The 14,136-nt window shown below is 39.3% G+C and overlaps 1 protein-coding gene across 4 annotated transcripts; it reads left to right on the top strand.

The window, feature by feature from the left end:
- The first annotated feature begins 254 nt into the window (after positions 1 to 254).
- Positions 255 to 10,318, top strand: LOC144707914 (mitochondrial ATP-independent inner membrane protease subunit 1a-like). 4 transcript variants are annotated; one of them, XM_078581175.1, is made up of 7 exons: positions 255 to 377; positions 934 to 1,065; positions 1,418 to 1,597; positions 3,985 to 4,215; positions 4,704 to 4,814; positions 9,764 to 9,815; positions 10,134 to 10,318. In XM_078581175.1, exons 3-6 carry the CDS (start codon positions 1,445 to 1,447, stop codon positions 9,803 to 9,805), a joined length of 537 nt encoding a protein of 178 aa, XP_078437301.1. In that variant the 5' UTR covers positions 255 to 377; positions 934 to 1,065; positions 1,418 to 1,444; the 3' UTR covers positions 9,806 to 9,815; positions 10,134 to 10,318. The 4 variants fall into 4 exon arrangements, with proteins under 4 accessions (XP_078437301.1, XP_078437299.1, XP_078437300.1 ...); XM_078581173.1 differs by having other exon boundaries at positions 256 to 377; positions 9,764 to 9,816; positions 10,162 to 10,318; XM_078581174.1 differs by having other exon boundaries at positions 265 to 377; positions 986 to 1,065; positions 9,764 to 9,816; positions 10,162 to 10,318.
- The last annotated feature ends 3,818 nt before the right edge of the window (positions 10,319 to 14,136 follow it).

The following is a 14,136-nucleotide window of genomic DNA, read 5'->3' on the forward strand; positions in this document are numbered from 1 at the left end:
TTTTTATAAAAATCTAAAAAGATCAAATCCAAATCGACGAAGAGGTTTCTACTGAGCTCAATCCATGTATTTTCTACTTTGACTTTGACATTGACTAGTAAAACCCTACTTGTAAACTTAGTATAGATCACCGGCATCAGATGACGGAACGGGACGGCATAAGATACTCGAAGGCGTCCGTTCCGTTTTCCTTCATGAGGTCGTGACGGATGACGGATACGGCATGGTACGAATGGATGACGTAATGTGATCCTTCACTACAGACGAGAGGACTGACGAGTCGTCATCGTCTTCTCGGCCTCTCCCGGGGTACGAGGAAAAGCCGAGAAGAGGACGGAGGAGCAGAAGGGCCGCTTTCTAGGGTTTCTGCATCTCCGGTAAAGTTCCTCCCCTCGATTCGTTGCTTATGATTTATTCCGACATTTTCATCAAAGATGAGGAAGGGCTTGGCAATTTTCCGGTTTCGCGCTTTCCCAGCCAGCGTACTCCTTTTTTTGTGAAATCTTTGTCATTTTCTTATGATCTGGGAAAGTCGGAGGAAAGTACATTTGCTTTGGCTTCTTGCTGGGGTTATGGCTTTTCCTTTAAGATTATGGATCTTTGGATGAACGAAAATTGCTTTGATGGCATTGAAGTAAGTTGATTTTAGCCGTTATACACTTTTCCTGAAAATTTTAAAAAGTATTATCTTCGTGTGAAAGAAAATTTAGTCTTTAGGTTCTTGCCATTTGTACATGTGATATTTCTGTTTCTTTCAGAAACATTTGCCTCAAATGGATCTTTGGATGAACGAAAATTGCTTTGATGGCATTGATGTATTATCTTCGTTATACACTTTTCCTGAAAATTTTAAAAAGTATTATCTTCGTGTGAAAGAAAATTTAGTCTTTAGGTTCTTGCCATTTGTACATGTGATATTTTTGTTTCTTTCAGAATCATTTGCCTCAAATGGTCAGCTAAGAATCTTCTGCCATTACGCTGGTAGAGGAATGAGCGTATGATTGCAGGTTCATCCTGGTTCGTTGAAGCTAGGTTGTTTTTTCTGGGATTTGGGCTGATACTAGGGTTAGTTCTCTAATACCTCGCTGAATGGATAATTTTTCCTCCATGCTACCTCTCATTCTGGCTCTGAAAAAGTTATTTTATTCTCATCTAAACTTAGAAGATCTTGATGTGACCCGTTTGTCTGATTGTCTTATTATCATCAGAAACCGTTTGTCCTATATGTCGGATGACCAGTGAAAAAATTCAGGGACCAGTAATATTTTATGTATCGTGCTTGGTTTTTGACATGTTTAAGCCTTGTTTTATTACAATTATTTGGTGTATTCCTGTGATTTTATTTGTGATCAAATGGTTAATTTCAACAGAAGACAACAGCCTTCACTTCTAACCATGCTCGACGCATGTTCTGCAGTTTTATATCTAGCAAACTTTGAGTCTCATGGCATGGTTCGGGGCAAGAAGCTTCCCGCATCGAATCAAAAATATACCATGGAAGAATATCTTCTCAGAGGCAGTTGGTAGATGTTTTTTAGTTGCTAAATTTGCGTGTTTTATACACGTTACCAATAATTACATTTGCGGCGTAGCACTGGTAAATTATTCTTTTTTTGCTGCATTAATTTCTTCTTTACCGAGAAATTTCTTCTTTTCTTCCATATTTTTTCTATCTACTTCTACATCTACGTGTAAATATCCTCTCCAACCTTTTTTGAATTAGCAGTTTTAGAAACTTCTGTTGTAAAATGCCATAAGTCTTTTACAGATTTGTTTCTCCCTGAATTGTGCCCTCGTCGCTGCAGTGGCGAGGCAGAAGATGTCTTTTAGTTCCTGAATTTCCTTGAATTATCCATGTCACCATTGATCACTGGCAATCTGATACGTTCCTGTGTCAGGGATGTATCGTCGATCAAGTTGTAATGCCAAATTCGATGAAATAACACGAGGTGTCCAATGTAGTGCAGCACGAGTGAGGGAGATGAACAGAGAGGGAGAGAATAGGTAGAAGAGTTCTCGGGGTGGAGAGGAGAGAGTGGGAATGGTGAGGAGCTGGCAAAGGATCGCCGGAGAGCAGTCGTGGGCTCGACCTGGGAGGAGAGACGCCGACATACAAGCCAAGGAGAAGAGAGAGAGCAATGACTGATGTCGATAGAGAGAGAGAGAGAGAGAGAGAGAGAGAGAGAGAGAGAGAGAGAGAGAGGAGGGGGGGAAGCTTACTGTGTGAATTCCTGCCCATACTGTTTTGAGAGAGGCCTTTAAATAGGATATGATGCGTGTTGGGCCTGTGCTTGCGCAATGGGCCCAGCTCAGGCCTTCCTCCAATTGTAGACCCGCTGCTGGATCATATCACAATCACCTGTCTGTTATTTTATTGTAAAAATTCCTTGTGTGTTCTGGAAAATCATCACTGTCATATTTCTGCATCATTTCTTTCAGATGAGATTCATTACATATCAGATACAAGCCAACTTCTATAAGATTTAGTGCCCAATAAAGTAAAAATGGCCCAACATAGTAAATGGGTCACTGATAAGTTATATTCTAAAAAGGACATAAGGAAGAAGAAGCAGAGGACGGTCAAGGACCGTTGACCACATAGCTTAACAAGTGGTCGAGAGGAGCAGACACTATAAATAAAGGGGGAGATGTTGAGGTAAGGTGTGTGTGTTTTCTTGAAGTCCAAGCCGACGGTTATTCGTCGGAGGGGTCGTCCTGATCGTGTCTAAGGAAGGAACTCCGCCCTAAGGTCGAGTCGTCCAGATCCACATGGGAATGAGCTTCTTCTGGGAGGATTCAACCTGGAATAGCGTCCATCTATTCTCACAAAGTATTCTTGTCAATCAGACGTGAATTGATATTGGATATTCATCACAAATTTGGTATCGGTCATGAGTTCTCCATTGATACAAATATAGTGTATCAGTCACAAAGAAAGATGAAGCTCATAATGGGCCTTTTATAGAGATCTACCTCTTCTTCAGTGTGGACCATATCAAATTCCTCTTTATTTATGTCACAATCGTTGTATCACTATGTAATATTCATCCAAAGTATTTTTGGGGCTCCAAGCCCATTAAGGGCATTTTAGTCATTTGGTCCGCTAGGGGCATTCCTGTCATTTCCCCTTTTATAGGTATTTGATACAAGACTGCCCTGGACATACACGGAGAAGAGGAAGCTGAACAGAGACATCACACCAAGCTCCTCAGGCCATGTGCGAGAAGATGGTTAGGCAATGACCCACCTATAAATAAAGAGAGGATCCCAAAGCAGAAGGCAGCTCATCTTTCTTGAAGCTGAAGTCATAGATTGGGCTGGTTGTGGGAGATCCTCTCGCCACCAGAGACGAACAAGTCTGATTCGGCTTGTTTCCCATCCCGCTACGTCCATCCCCTTCCCTCTCGCTTGTTAATCTCTTCTCATTCCACACTACTGTGATCTCTCTCTTGGAATTCTTCCACCATTTGGTGTTTTGCTTGGAACATTACTATTCTTTGAAGTTCTTGAATTCAAGAAGCATATCTTCGTCACTTTTCTACTCCTCCAGCAACCAAACGATATCTCTCCTGATGAGATCATATCAGTATTCCCCTTTAATAAGAGCAGCCCTCTGTTGAGGTGGGAAGCCAGGAAGTATCGAGAAATGAATTTGTTATCCTCTCTGGCAAAGTCCATCCCGCTGTTATCGCTTCCCCCAGCAACATCCACTCCATCTGACCTTTGTAAGTGGCGTTGATTCCGCCAACTTTCCTTTCCCATGTCTCATGGAAGGTGATGGCCACTCCATCTCTGGTCATAGGTGACGTCCTTCCCGCCAAAATCTCTCTATGTTCTTTTTTCACTATACTGTCGATGTGAAACGTATCATAGCTCTGGAAAATCATCATTCCCTTTTGGATAATTTTTCTTGTTTACGTACATACCACTTCATTATGAAATTTCACTAGATACTCTATTTGACCTCGGTGCATTTCCATCTAGGTGCATGGCCCCAGCATGCTCCCAACATTAAATCTATCTGGCGACGTGCTATTGGTGGATAGGTTATCCATTCTTCTGGGGAACGTCAGTGTGGGGGATGTTGTGCTCATTCAATCACCAGAAGATCCCTTGAAAACGGTTACGAAGCGGGTGACTGGTTGGGAAGGAGATTCTGTGTCCTTCTCTGTGAATCCTGTCCGAGGAGATCGATCTTCATCAAAATCTCTGGTTGTAAGTGTCAGTGGACATATTTCTATTTCCTTTTTTTCCCATTTTCACCCCTGTTCATTGTTTCGACGTCACCGATGACAATGCCATAAGGGTGACGATTTGTCATCATCATTGATATCATTTGTCCTCTCCAGGATGGAGATGGTGAAATTTTCATCGTCTTTAGTCCCCAATAGGATGACGATGATGGTGATGGTGACATGATAAAATCGTTATTGGCATTCATGCCTGCCAATGATGATGACAAAGAAGATGGAATTTGGTTGATGATGATGATTTTCTTCATCGTCCTCAAACACTGCATTTCTTTCTCTTCTTGTTATGACTTTGTATGAATGAAAATTCTACTCTCTAATGGTAAGACTGTTCTTTCTTCTTTTTCTCTCTCTCCTCATTTTCTACCTTAAGCAACAGAACTCCCCAAATTTTATGGTGGGATTTCTTTTTGCCCTAACTAATTATTGTATATTTTTTGGGTGATTCTACAGGTGCCAAAAGATCACGTGTGGGTAACTGGGGACAACCCATTTCTCTCTCGGGATTCAAGGCACTTCGGCCCAGTGCCTTATGCTCTTATTAAAGGGAGGGCATTCTGCAGAGTGAGAAGCTGTCTTTTGGAATTCATTTGGTTTATTTTAACTGTTTATAAGTATATCTTTTCCTCCGTCAATGTCATAGAGAATATTGCTAGAATCTGAGGCTCCAGCTAGGTTTCAGATTGAGAAGATAGTGGGTGAGGGAGAGAGTTGTCGAGTGCTTTAACCAACGATAGAAAAAAAAAAAAAAAAGCTGTCTTCTATTGCACTTGATGCAAGAATATATACAGATACAGGTTCAACGGCTAGTTTATTTGTATCTCAGATGACGTATCACGTGACTGACACGTGATACGCCCTAACACCTCCCACAAGCTGGAGAGTGGATATTATCCATGCCCACCTTGGACACAAGATAATCATACTGAAGCTTGGTCAAGCCCTTTGCCAGCAAATCAGCCAGTTGGTGCTTGGTTGGAAAATATTGGATTTGAAGAGTCCACTGCTCCAGATGTTGCTTGATAAAGTGACAACTAAGACCTATATGCTTGATTGTTCATGTTGAACAGGATCATGTACAAGACTGATTGCAGACTTATTGTATCAGAACAGTGTAGCAGGTTGTTCAAGAGATAGCTTCAATTCTTGAAGGTTTTGAATACATAGGATCACACAGATGCCCTTGACTAAGGCCCAACCACTTTTTGATGGAGAAGGAGAACACTTTTTGTCACAGAGGAGTCCACTACCCTTGAACTCAGTGCTGGAGAAGGAGATCACTTTTTGCTTCTTACTGTGCCAGATGATTAGTTGTTAAATAGGAAAGAGCAATTCCCAATAGTAGATTTACGATCAACCTATGAACCAGCAAAGTCAGCATCAGTATATACTTCAAGAAGGGAAGGCTTACGTCGTCCGAAGGTCAGCCCAAGACTAATTATGCCCTTTAGGTAATGGAGCGCATGGTGTGCTGACTCCAAATGAAATACTTTAGGTTGCTTCATGAATGGACTAAGTACATTACCAGTATATAAAATATCTGGTCTGGTGTGAGCTAAATATATAAGTTTTCCCAAAAGTCTCTGATAAGCTAGAATGTCAGCATCAGGTTCTTCAACAACCTAGGTGAGCTTCAGATCTACCTCCCTAGGCGTTAACAGGGGTCAACATTGTAGATGACCCGTTTCATTCAGCAGATCACAAATATACATTAGTTGGGATAGGATGATGCCGCAAGGAATATAAGCTACCTCAATGCCTAGAAAATAAATGAGAAGATCTAAAATTTTTATATTAAAGTTTACTTTAAGATACTGGCTTAAAGTAGCGATACCATATGAGTCATTTTCACTAATAATAATATCATCTACATTGACAATGAGAAGAACAATCTGGCCCGAGGAATTATGTTGATAGAATATGGTATGTGTTAAGATACCTAAGTAATCTTAACTATCAAGATCTTGAGATATAGGAAATGAACTCAAACACGAGATCGGAAATGCTAGATCTCTGTATTTAGTACGTCGCCGATACAGAGATCAAATCCTCAAGTAGAAAGATGAAGTCGCATACAAGAGTTCGAGTAGTAGAAACAAGAACTAGGAATTGAAGTACAAGAATATCCTAGCTGAGATCTGGAGTCTGGCGGCCGGATCGGACGTCGTCAGCTCCGACGAGGGAGAATCTCCTGCCGCAGCGCCCTTGGCTCAACTGTTTCTTCATCCCCTTCCAAATACACGTCCCTTCTCTTATATAGCCTTGAATAGACGGTGCCTTCGTGCTCTTATTCAAATGCTCCCATGTGTAGGATCAGCCCGCACATGTGGAATTATTTACCCGCTTTCTCTTTGTTTGGTAAGTTCTTGTTAGATGTTTATCAGTATGATCACCATCACATTGGCCTTTGTGAATTTTGCAAACCAGGCATGGGGAGACTATTTCAAACCATAAAGTGCCTTGCGTTGATGGCAGACTTGTCTAAATAGTTGATCATATCCTCTAGACGGCTTCACGTAGACTTCTTCTTGTAGTTCACCTTGCAGAAAAACATTTTTTACATCATTTTGGGCGATCCCAATTGTGACATGCCGCGACGGAGATTAGAGATGTAGCGGCATGTCGCTACGGAGATTAGAGACAGAAACACATTTTTTACATCATTTTGTTCGTCTTTGCCGTGGGAGAAAGTTTCTTTGTAATCAATACCATACTGTTTGGCACATCCTCGGGCAACTAGTCTTGCTTTGTACTGTTCAAGTTGACCATCTTCTCTGTACTTACAGTGGCCAATAACACTTTATCCTGCTGCTAAGGAGTTGAGTTCCTGATATGATCCCAGCTCGGGAACATGATCGATCCGCTCTTGTAGCTAGATTTCCATACCAGAAATGATATTCCAAATGACCCGAACTTCTGCTTCATAAGATGAATCGAACGAAAATGATTCACATCGTCTATAAGAACCAAAAAGCATCCGAAGCTATTGAGACCCGAAATTGGGGCTGGTCCTCACACATCAAATCACAGTGGTACTAGCTCAAACACGTCACTTCATTGTGGGAAAGGGGTTAAATACTACGCTTATCCATCGCCAATTGGCTTACATTTCTCGTTAGGGTAGTCATATTCAAATGGAAACATAAGTCTGGAAACATATTTTAATAACAGAAAATGACAGAAAATGACGGGTTTCCTAATTGCTGATGGAGGAGCCAGAAACATTCGTCCCCAGCAGTTGATGTGGCTGAGGCTTGGAAATGCGCCACCTGGCTCCCTTGTGGCTGGCGCAGATAGTAAAGGCCCTTCAAGATTCTAGCTAGCCCATGCTTCATGCCCACCGCCTTGTCGCAAGAGAATGCATCAATGCCATCAAAAATAAACTTATAAGATGACAGTTTAGCAATACGTTGGACAGAAAGTAAACTAACACATATCTCTAGAACATGAAGAATAGAAGTAATGATCCATATAGGTGCGACCTGGATGCTACCAATGTTCTTGCAAAAGTGAAGAACATCAGGCTACCCTTTTGAACAGTCGAGGGGATCCACTGATCAAGTGATTCTATCTGGGGATCCATTGATCACATGACCTAAGAACTCTGCACTAGTGATCAAAAGATTGATGGTACCCAACATTACAGATTCATCTTGACTCAAATCAGCAATACATATAGAGGCGACCTCGATGCTACCAATGTCAACCACAGGTAGCAGGGTAGCACTTTTTAACAGATTCATCTTCGCGCAGTGAGTAGCGCTTTTAAACAGAATACAGATTCATCTTCACGCGTTGAGTAGCATTTTTTAACAGATTCAGCTTCGCGATTTGAGTAAGATCTGCAATACAGATTCATCTTCGCGCATTGAGTAGGGGTTTTGAACAGTATCCCACATATCTTTGACAGTGTCAAAGTCCATATAATGTTGACTCAAATCAGGGGACATAGAGTCTAATAGTCAAGTGAACAGAATGTCTTCCTTACAGCACTACTTCTGGTAGGATTTATCAGATTTTGTGGGTTTGAGATCTGTTAGGTTATATAGTGGTCCACAAGGTCTGAATATGACCTGAATGTACTTAGTTCATTCATATTAATGTGCCCCGTAAAGATGTTATGGGGCGCAGCAACAGGGAGATGAGTGTACCATCTCGCCCCTATATGAAGCTGTCTGAAACTAAGACCAGCGTTCATCTCAAATTTTGCTTCATTTTTGGCCATATAGGTCAAGAACTCTGGACCTCAATCAAAAGGAGTAATTAAAGGCCAAGAGATAACTGAAGGCAAGGAGAACTGGAACTTCACACCTGGGATGCAATCTACGGGCGGTAATCCATCAACAATTAAAGAATCTATGATAATCCACCAACAATGAGAGATATAATTGTAGCTCTTTGTAAAGATTCCAGGCATGGATAAGCTTCATCAATCTACCAATTAGTCAGTAGAGACGTCCGGCTGACTATTGTCTTCCCAAATCTAAGGTGACTGTTATCTTCCCAGATCAGGAAGGAGAGCAGAATGTCGTTGGGAAAATTTCTGTCGATCTACCGATCAGTTGGTAGATGTAGCAGAGAACGTCCCGAAGAATCGATCAGTAATCAATTATTCAATTAGCGTAGCTACGGCTTACAAAAGGAAGTCTCACCAGGTTTCTCCATTGCCAAAAAAGAAACGCCACTAAGAGATGCGAGATTTGTTGAGAATAATCGCAGGAAGATCTCTGTTAAGAGATGCGGTGAGATAGCCACCGGAAGAATGTTAAAAGATCCGACCAGGGCTTTCAAATGACAAGGGCTTCCAGAAGGACAAATGTTGAGGATGAATGTTAGTTTTTGCAAATGACGTCGATCCTGAAAAGAAAAATAGCTGTAGGTCTCTGTTAGAGTTCTGATAAGATAACCGATTCTTCAAAATCGCAGGGTTATAAATACTGCCTTGTAAGGTCATTAGAGGGACTTTTGATGAATGATCATTTTGTGATTTCTTGGCACGAGTAGCTGTATTCGGCTGTTGTGAGGACAAGAACACCCAATTTGGAGGTTCTTGAGGGTTTGTTCACCTATCGCTCTCTCTTCTTCTCTCTTACCTCTTCCATCTCTCCCATTCTCCTCTCTATTCCTCGTCCCATTTCTTGATTTTGTTAGATCTCAATGGGAATCATAACAATCTCCCGCCAGTAAATGGCTCTCAGAAAACCTGCCCAAAGCCTTTTTGAGGTGCTCTAATACCATGCTAGAATCTGAGCTTCCGGCTAGGTTTCAGATTGAGAAGATAGTATGCGAGACAGAGAGTTGTTGAGGAAGGGGAGGAAACTCTTGGGACAACGAGAGAAAACAGAAAAAAAGGAAAGCCATCTTATATTGCACTTGATGAAAGAATATATACAGATACAGGTTCAACGGCTAGTTTTTTTATCTCAGTCGATGCACCATATGACTGACACGTGATGCAGGTGTACGTGTTGTATATGTGTTGTATTAATGATCGGTTGCTGCTCTGTTTTCAGGTGTGGCCACCGGAGGGTTTTGGACTACTGAGAAAGGATTGATGAAACATCAGGTAAATTTTTTTTGTATGTTCCCGTTTTTATGTTTGCACGTTTGTTACTTTTCGATGTGTTGATTTCATGTAAGTTAAAATGATGATATGCTGACGTTAGAAATCTGAAATACACATTCTGTTAATAATTTGGTAGGAATTTTTCCCACGAATTGGTTGAACTTAAACTTCATTATCTTGCTCACGAACTTCATTAACTTCTTTGTTCTAGCGTCATGATTCTGTTTATTCCAGGATCTGTGATTTCATTTTATAATGTTTAGATTGGATTTCTTACGACTTTTTCTTTGGTGCCGGCCCATATCTTGACTTCAATGGACGTTGGTCTTCACTAATGTCGAAAAGAATGGTAGAAAGCTCTGCAGACGTATCAGCAGCACTTGTTATGAAGATCACGATGTGCTTACTGTAGAAAAAAATGAATCATCAATTATTCTACAAAAAAGAATTTCGCGACAACTTTACCAGCTGTTAATGTGCCATATCTGCTATCTTAAATCAATTAAGGGTAAAAGATTATTGAAGCAGGTGATGATGAAGATAAATTGGGGTTTAATATGTTTGAAACCCAGAAGAGTTTTATGTTCATCCTTCGGTTTCTTGTGTCAATGACTAGTAAAATATAAAAAAATGTTCCTTAAAAAATCAGGGATAAATTATTCAAAGGTGGGCATCATCATTAATTTATGACGATTTATACCCTTCTGATTCAGTAGATCTAACCAAGGGAAAATAGTTTAATGAAGATTTCTTACTATCTTCATGTCCTGAATTTTGTGGAAATTCACCATATTCATACTAAAATTTTGATATGATAAGCTTTTTCTGTCTTCATTTTTAAAGGAATTTTGTCAGAACGTTGCCCAGAGGATCTGATAAGAAATTTAATTGGCCAAACTTAGACGCTCTCTTTTTCGATAGTTTATACATAAAAATGCCAAAATACTCCAATATGTTGGCATTGTCTTGTCATCAAACTGTGACTGGGCACTCATTAAACTACGACTAAAACTAGTTATCATTGCAAAAATGAGCTATACCTCTTGCTTTCTTGTCCAAATTAATGCCCGAAATACCTATTTCTTATTTTAATGTCCGATAATCATAATTTACGATTGTTATTTCACAGTGCAATATGAAAATCTTGAAGAATAATTACGAGCAAGGGAGCCAAATGTGGAAGCTTGTATTGTGCAAAAACCTCCCAGAGAGAATAAGAAGAGTGGCAGAGTTTCACAGTGAAACACGAAAGAGATAGTCTGTGGCAGTGAAACAAGAGAGAGAGAGAGAGAGAGAGAGAGAGAGAAACATGAGAGGGATAGATGTGTGTGTGAGACACAGTGAAACAGAGTGAGGACAGAGAAGAATGTGTGTGAGAACAGTGAAACGTGAGAGAGAGAGGACAGAGAGATGAGAGTGTGTGTGAAACAATGAGACATGAGAGAGAGAGAGGATAGAGAGAGAGAGAGTGGAACATGAGAGAGAGAGGACAGAGAGAGAACAGTGTGTGTGAAACAGTGAAACATGAGAGAGAGAGAGAGGGAGGAGAGAGAGATAAGAGTATGTGTGAAACAGTGAAACATGAGAGAGAGAGAGGACAGAGAGAGAAGAGTGTGTGTGAAACAGTGAAACATGAGAGAGAGAGAGAGGACAGAGAGAAGAATTTGGGTGAGGAGTAAAACATAAGAGAGAGAGAGAGAGAGAGAGAGAGAGAGAGAGAGAGAAGCACCACAACCCAGGAAGTGGTCCAGGTTTCTGCTCCATCTTTGGTGGCTCATCCACCTTAGATTGCAGAACAATAACTCTGCAGAATGAGAAAAGCAAATTAACAAATTATTGTGTTTAAACAAGTGACTGAGCCACCTCCTAAAGATCTGAAGTAGTTAATGATGGATGGTAATTTAAGAAAATAGGTACCAGAAGAGAGAATATGAGTGTGATGTTCATTACAGACACCCAAAGAACCCTAAAAGACACTTATCTGTTTATGTGAAAACTGGCATAACTCTCAGAAAAATAAAGGAAAGGTCATCAAATATCTCAATATTGTACTTGAACCATAGTTTATTCTTCTTCTTCACATTCCCCACTTGTGAAGCATAAACATTCTTCGTCTTCATCTCGACAATAATTTTTAAAAACTTGGATTCTTCTTGGTCCTTTGTGAAGATATCTGAATAGTATATACGTTCTTGATGAGTCCCTCTTCCAACCTCTCCTTGATGAGAGTGTTGAGTCTTACTTTTTTATATGATCAATAATATGTATTATTGTAGAAGTAAGCTATCATTAATCCCTAATTAAAGTGATCCACAAGCTTTGCTCTTTTTGAAGGAGCCAAGCGATGAATCCACATGACTAACTCCTCTAATCCTTGAGTCCACTAGGGGTTTTACTTGAATCCACAATAATGGAACACTCTCTAACGAAGAGAACTTCCACAAGGGAGAAACAACTCTCTCAAAAAAATAGAATACTTCAATAATTCCCCTTCAAAATTATAATAAAGCCTTATATAGGTCACTAAGGGTTCGGGGTCATTCATACTTACACACCTTTGAAAATACAACTTAAAATAATAGAAATTACAATTTTTATAAGATAAAACAGAAAATCAGATGCCTGACAGGCCTGAGTAAAATATTAAGCAGATTATGGGGCATGCAGAATATACCTGAATATATTGTGTGGCTAGAAAATATTATGACAATACAATAAAGAAGATCTGAACCTTTGAAAAAGGTGTTGTGGAGATGTTTTATAGATTCCGGCAAAAGAAGAATTTGTAAGAGGATTTTGTCCAGGAAAAGGTTTTTATAGAATTTTGTGGGTCTGTAGGATTTGTCTTCAAATCTTGTCGGCTTTTAGAAGGATCTCCTTCTTGGTCCACCAGTTTCCAATGAGCCTCAAGAAATTTGGGCTATATCAAATACCTATTCATATTCCCGTCCTCTAAATGTATCAATAAGATCTTTTAGACCATTTATATCATTTTTCCTTTGAACTAAGCCACCAAAAATTTGGGAGAATTTTCTGACCATCTTGTCTTAGTAGAATTAAACCTTAGGAAGAAAAAGAATGGGAGAAAGAGGGGCATTCTTCTTCTTTTCACCAACTTGGCTACTATAACTCTGATTTTCTCTTCATCCACTCTTTATCAGAAGCAAAAATAAAGGAAGAGAAAGAGATAAAGGCAAGACTGTAATTGTGCATCTTTTTACATATTTAAACTCAATATATATAAATGCACAAATACATAAGTACACAAATATGTTAATACCTAATATGTAAGTGTGTAAATACCTAAATATGTAAATCAATAACTATCTAGATACATAAATATGTAAATATATGACTATGTAAATACATAAAATTTCAATGTATAAAAATAAAATACATAAATTTAAATGTAAACATAAATATATAAAAGATGTGCAAATACAGTTTCACCTATGATTCTATAGTAAATCCATGACAAAAATGAAATCTTTACCTAGTAAATTTTTTTATTGAATATTTTTAATTAATTTTAACCTACATTTAGAGTTTAATTTTTAAATTTTCAATATGATTTTCTTCCAGATACGTGTGATCGATCGAACTTATAATTACCGAACCAAAACAGATCTTTGACCAAATAGTGATTGTACCAAAGTTAAAATAAATATAATAAATATTTATTTTATTTTAGATTAGTTAACGTGATTTTAGGAAATTTTATGGAAATATATGTGACAGCAAAACCAATCACACATTCTATATCGTGTTCCATATTTATTTATAGAACATATTCATTATACTGCACGTGTGATGTTTATAATGAAGTCCATGAATACATGATCGGACTTAATAAACTTTGATGAGACTTAATAAGAATATCAGTAGTGGGTAAGGCCAGTCCTCTAGCCATTAGTGCGGAGACACTTAAGGATAGATAGGGGTTGCTCTTTAATGGAATGACTTCACTTAATGAGTCCGTAAAAATTCCTGATTGATTCACATCATAGCTGTGTAAGTGGTCCTTAGACCTAAGAAAGCAAGAACATTTTGTGGACGGATAACTGACTTAGACTATCACCTACAAGTCTCTAATCATGGGATTCTAAATAGTCTTAATTTGGGTGCATCAAGAAGTTAGTGAAGACGACTAAGTGATCAAGATGGGACCGTCCACCCTCGGTATAAGATGTGACAGCTCAGGAAGATGATGCGATGAAGTCCTTGGACAAGGCAGTGAAATATCTTACAAGAGTTCTCCCATGATTTCTGGATTCATGAGTACTAACTTAGGTGTTCAATTAGAGTTTGACAATTGACCAT

Source organism: Wolffia australiana, chromosome 9, assembly GCF_029677425.1.
Source record: "Wolffia australiana isolate 7733 chromosome 9, ASM2967742v1".
Lineage (NCBI taxonomy): Eukaryota > Viridiplantae > Streptophyta > Magnoliopsida > Alismatales > Araceae > Wolffia > Wolffia australiana.

Bases quoted from the DNA above. Each gene is read 5' to 3' on its own strand.
- LOC144707914 (XM_078581175.1), top strand. From the start codon at position 1,445: ATGGCATGGTTCGGGGCAAGAAGCTTCCCGCATCGAATCAAAAATATA. The intron at 1,598-3,984 runs GTAAATTATTCT...ATTTCCATCTAG, and splicing joins ACATTTGCGGCGTAGCACTG to GTGCATGGCCCCAGCATGCT. The intron at 4,815-9,763 runs GTGAGAAGCTGT...CTCTGTTTTCAG, and splicing joins AAGGGAGGGCATTCTGCAGA to GTGTGGCCACCGGAGGGTTT.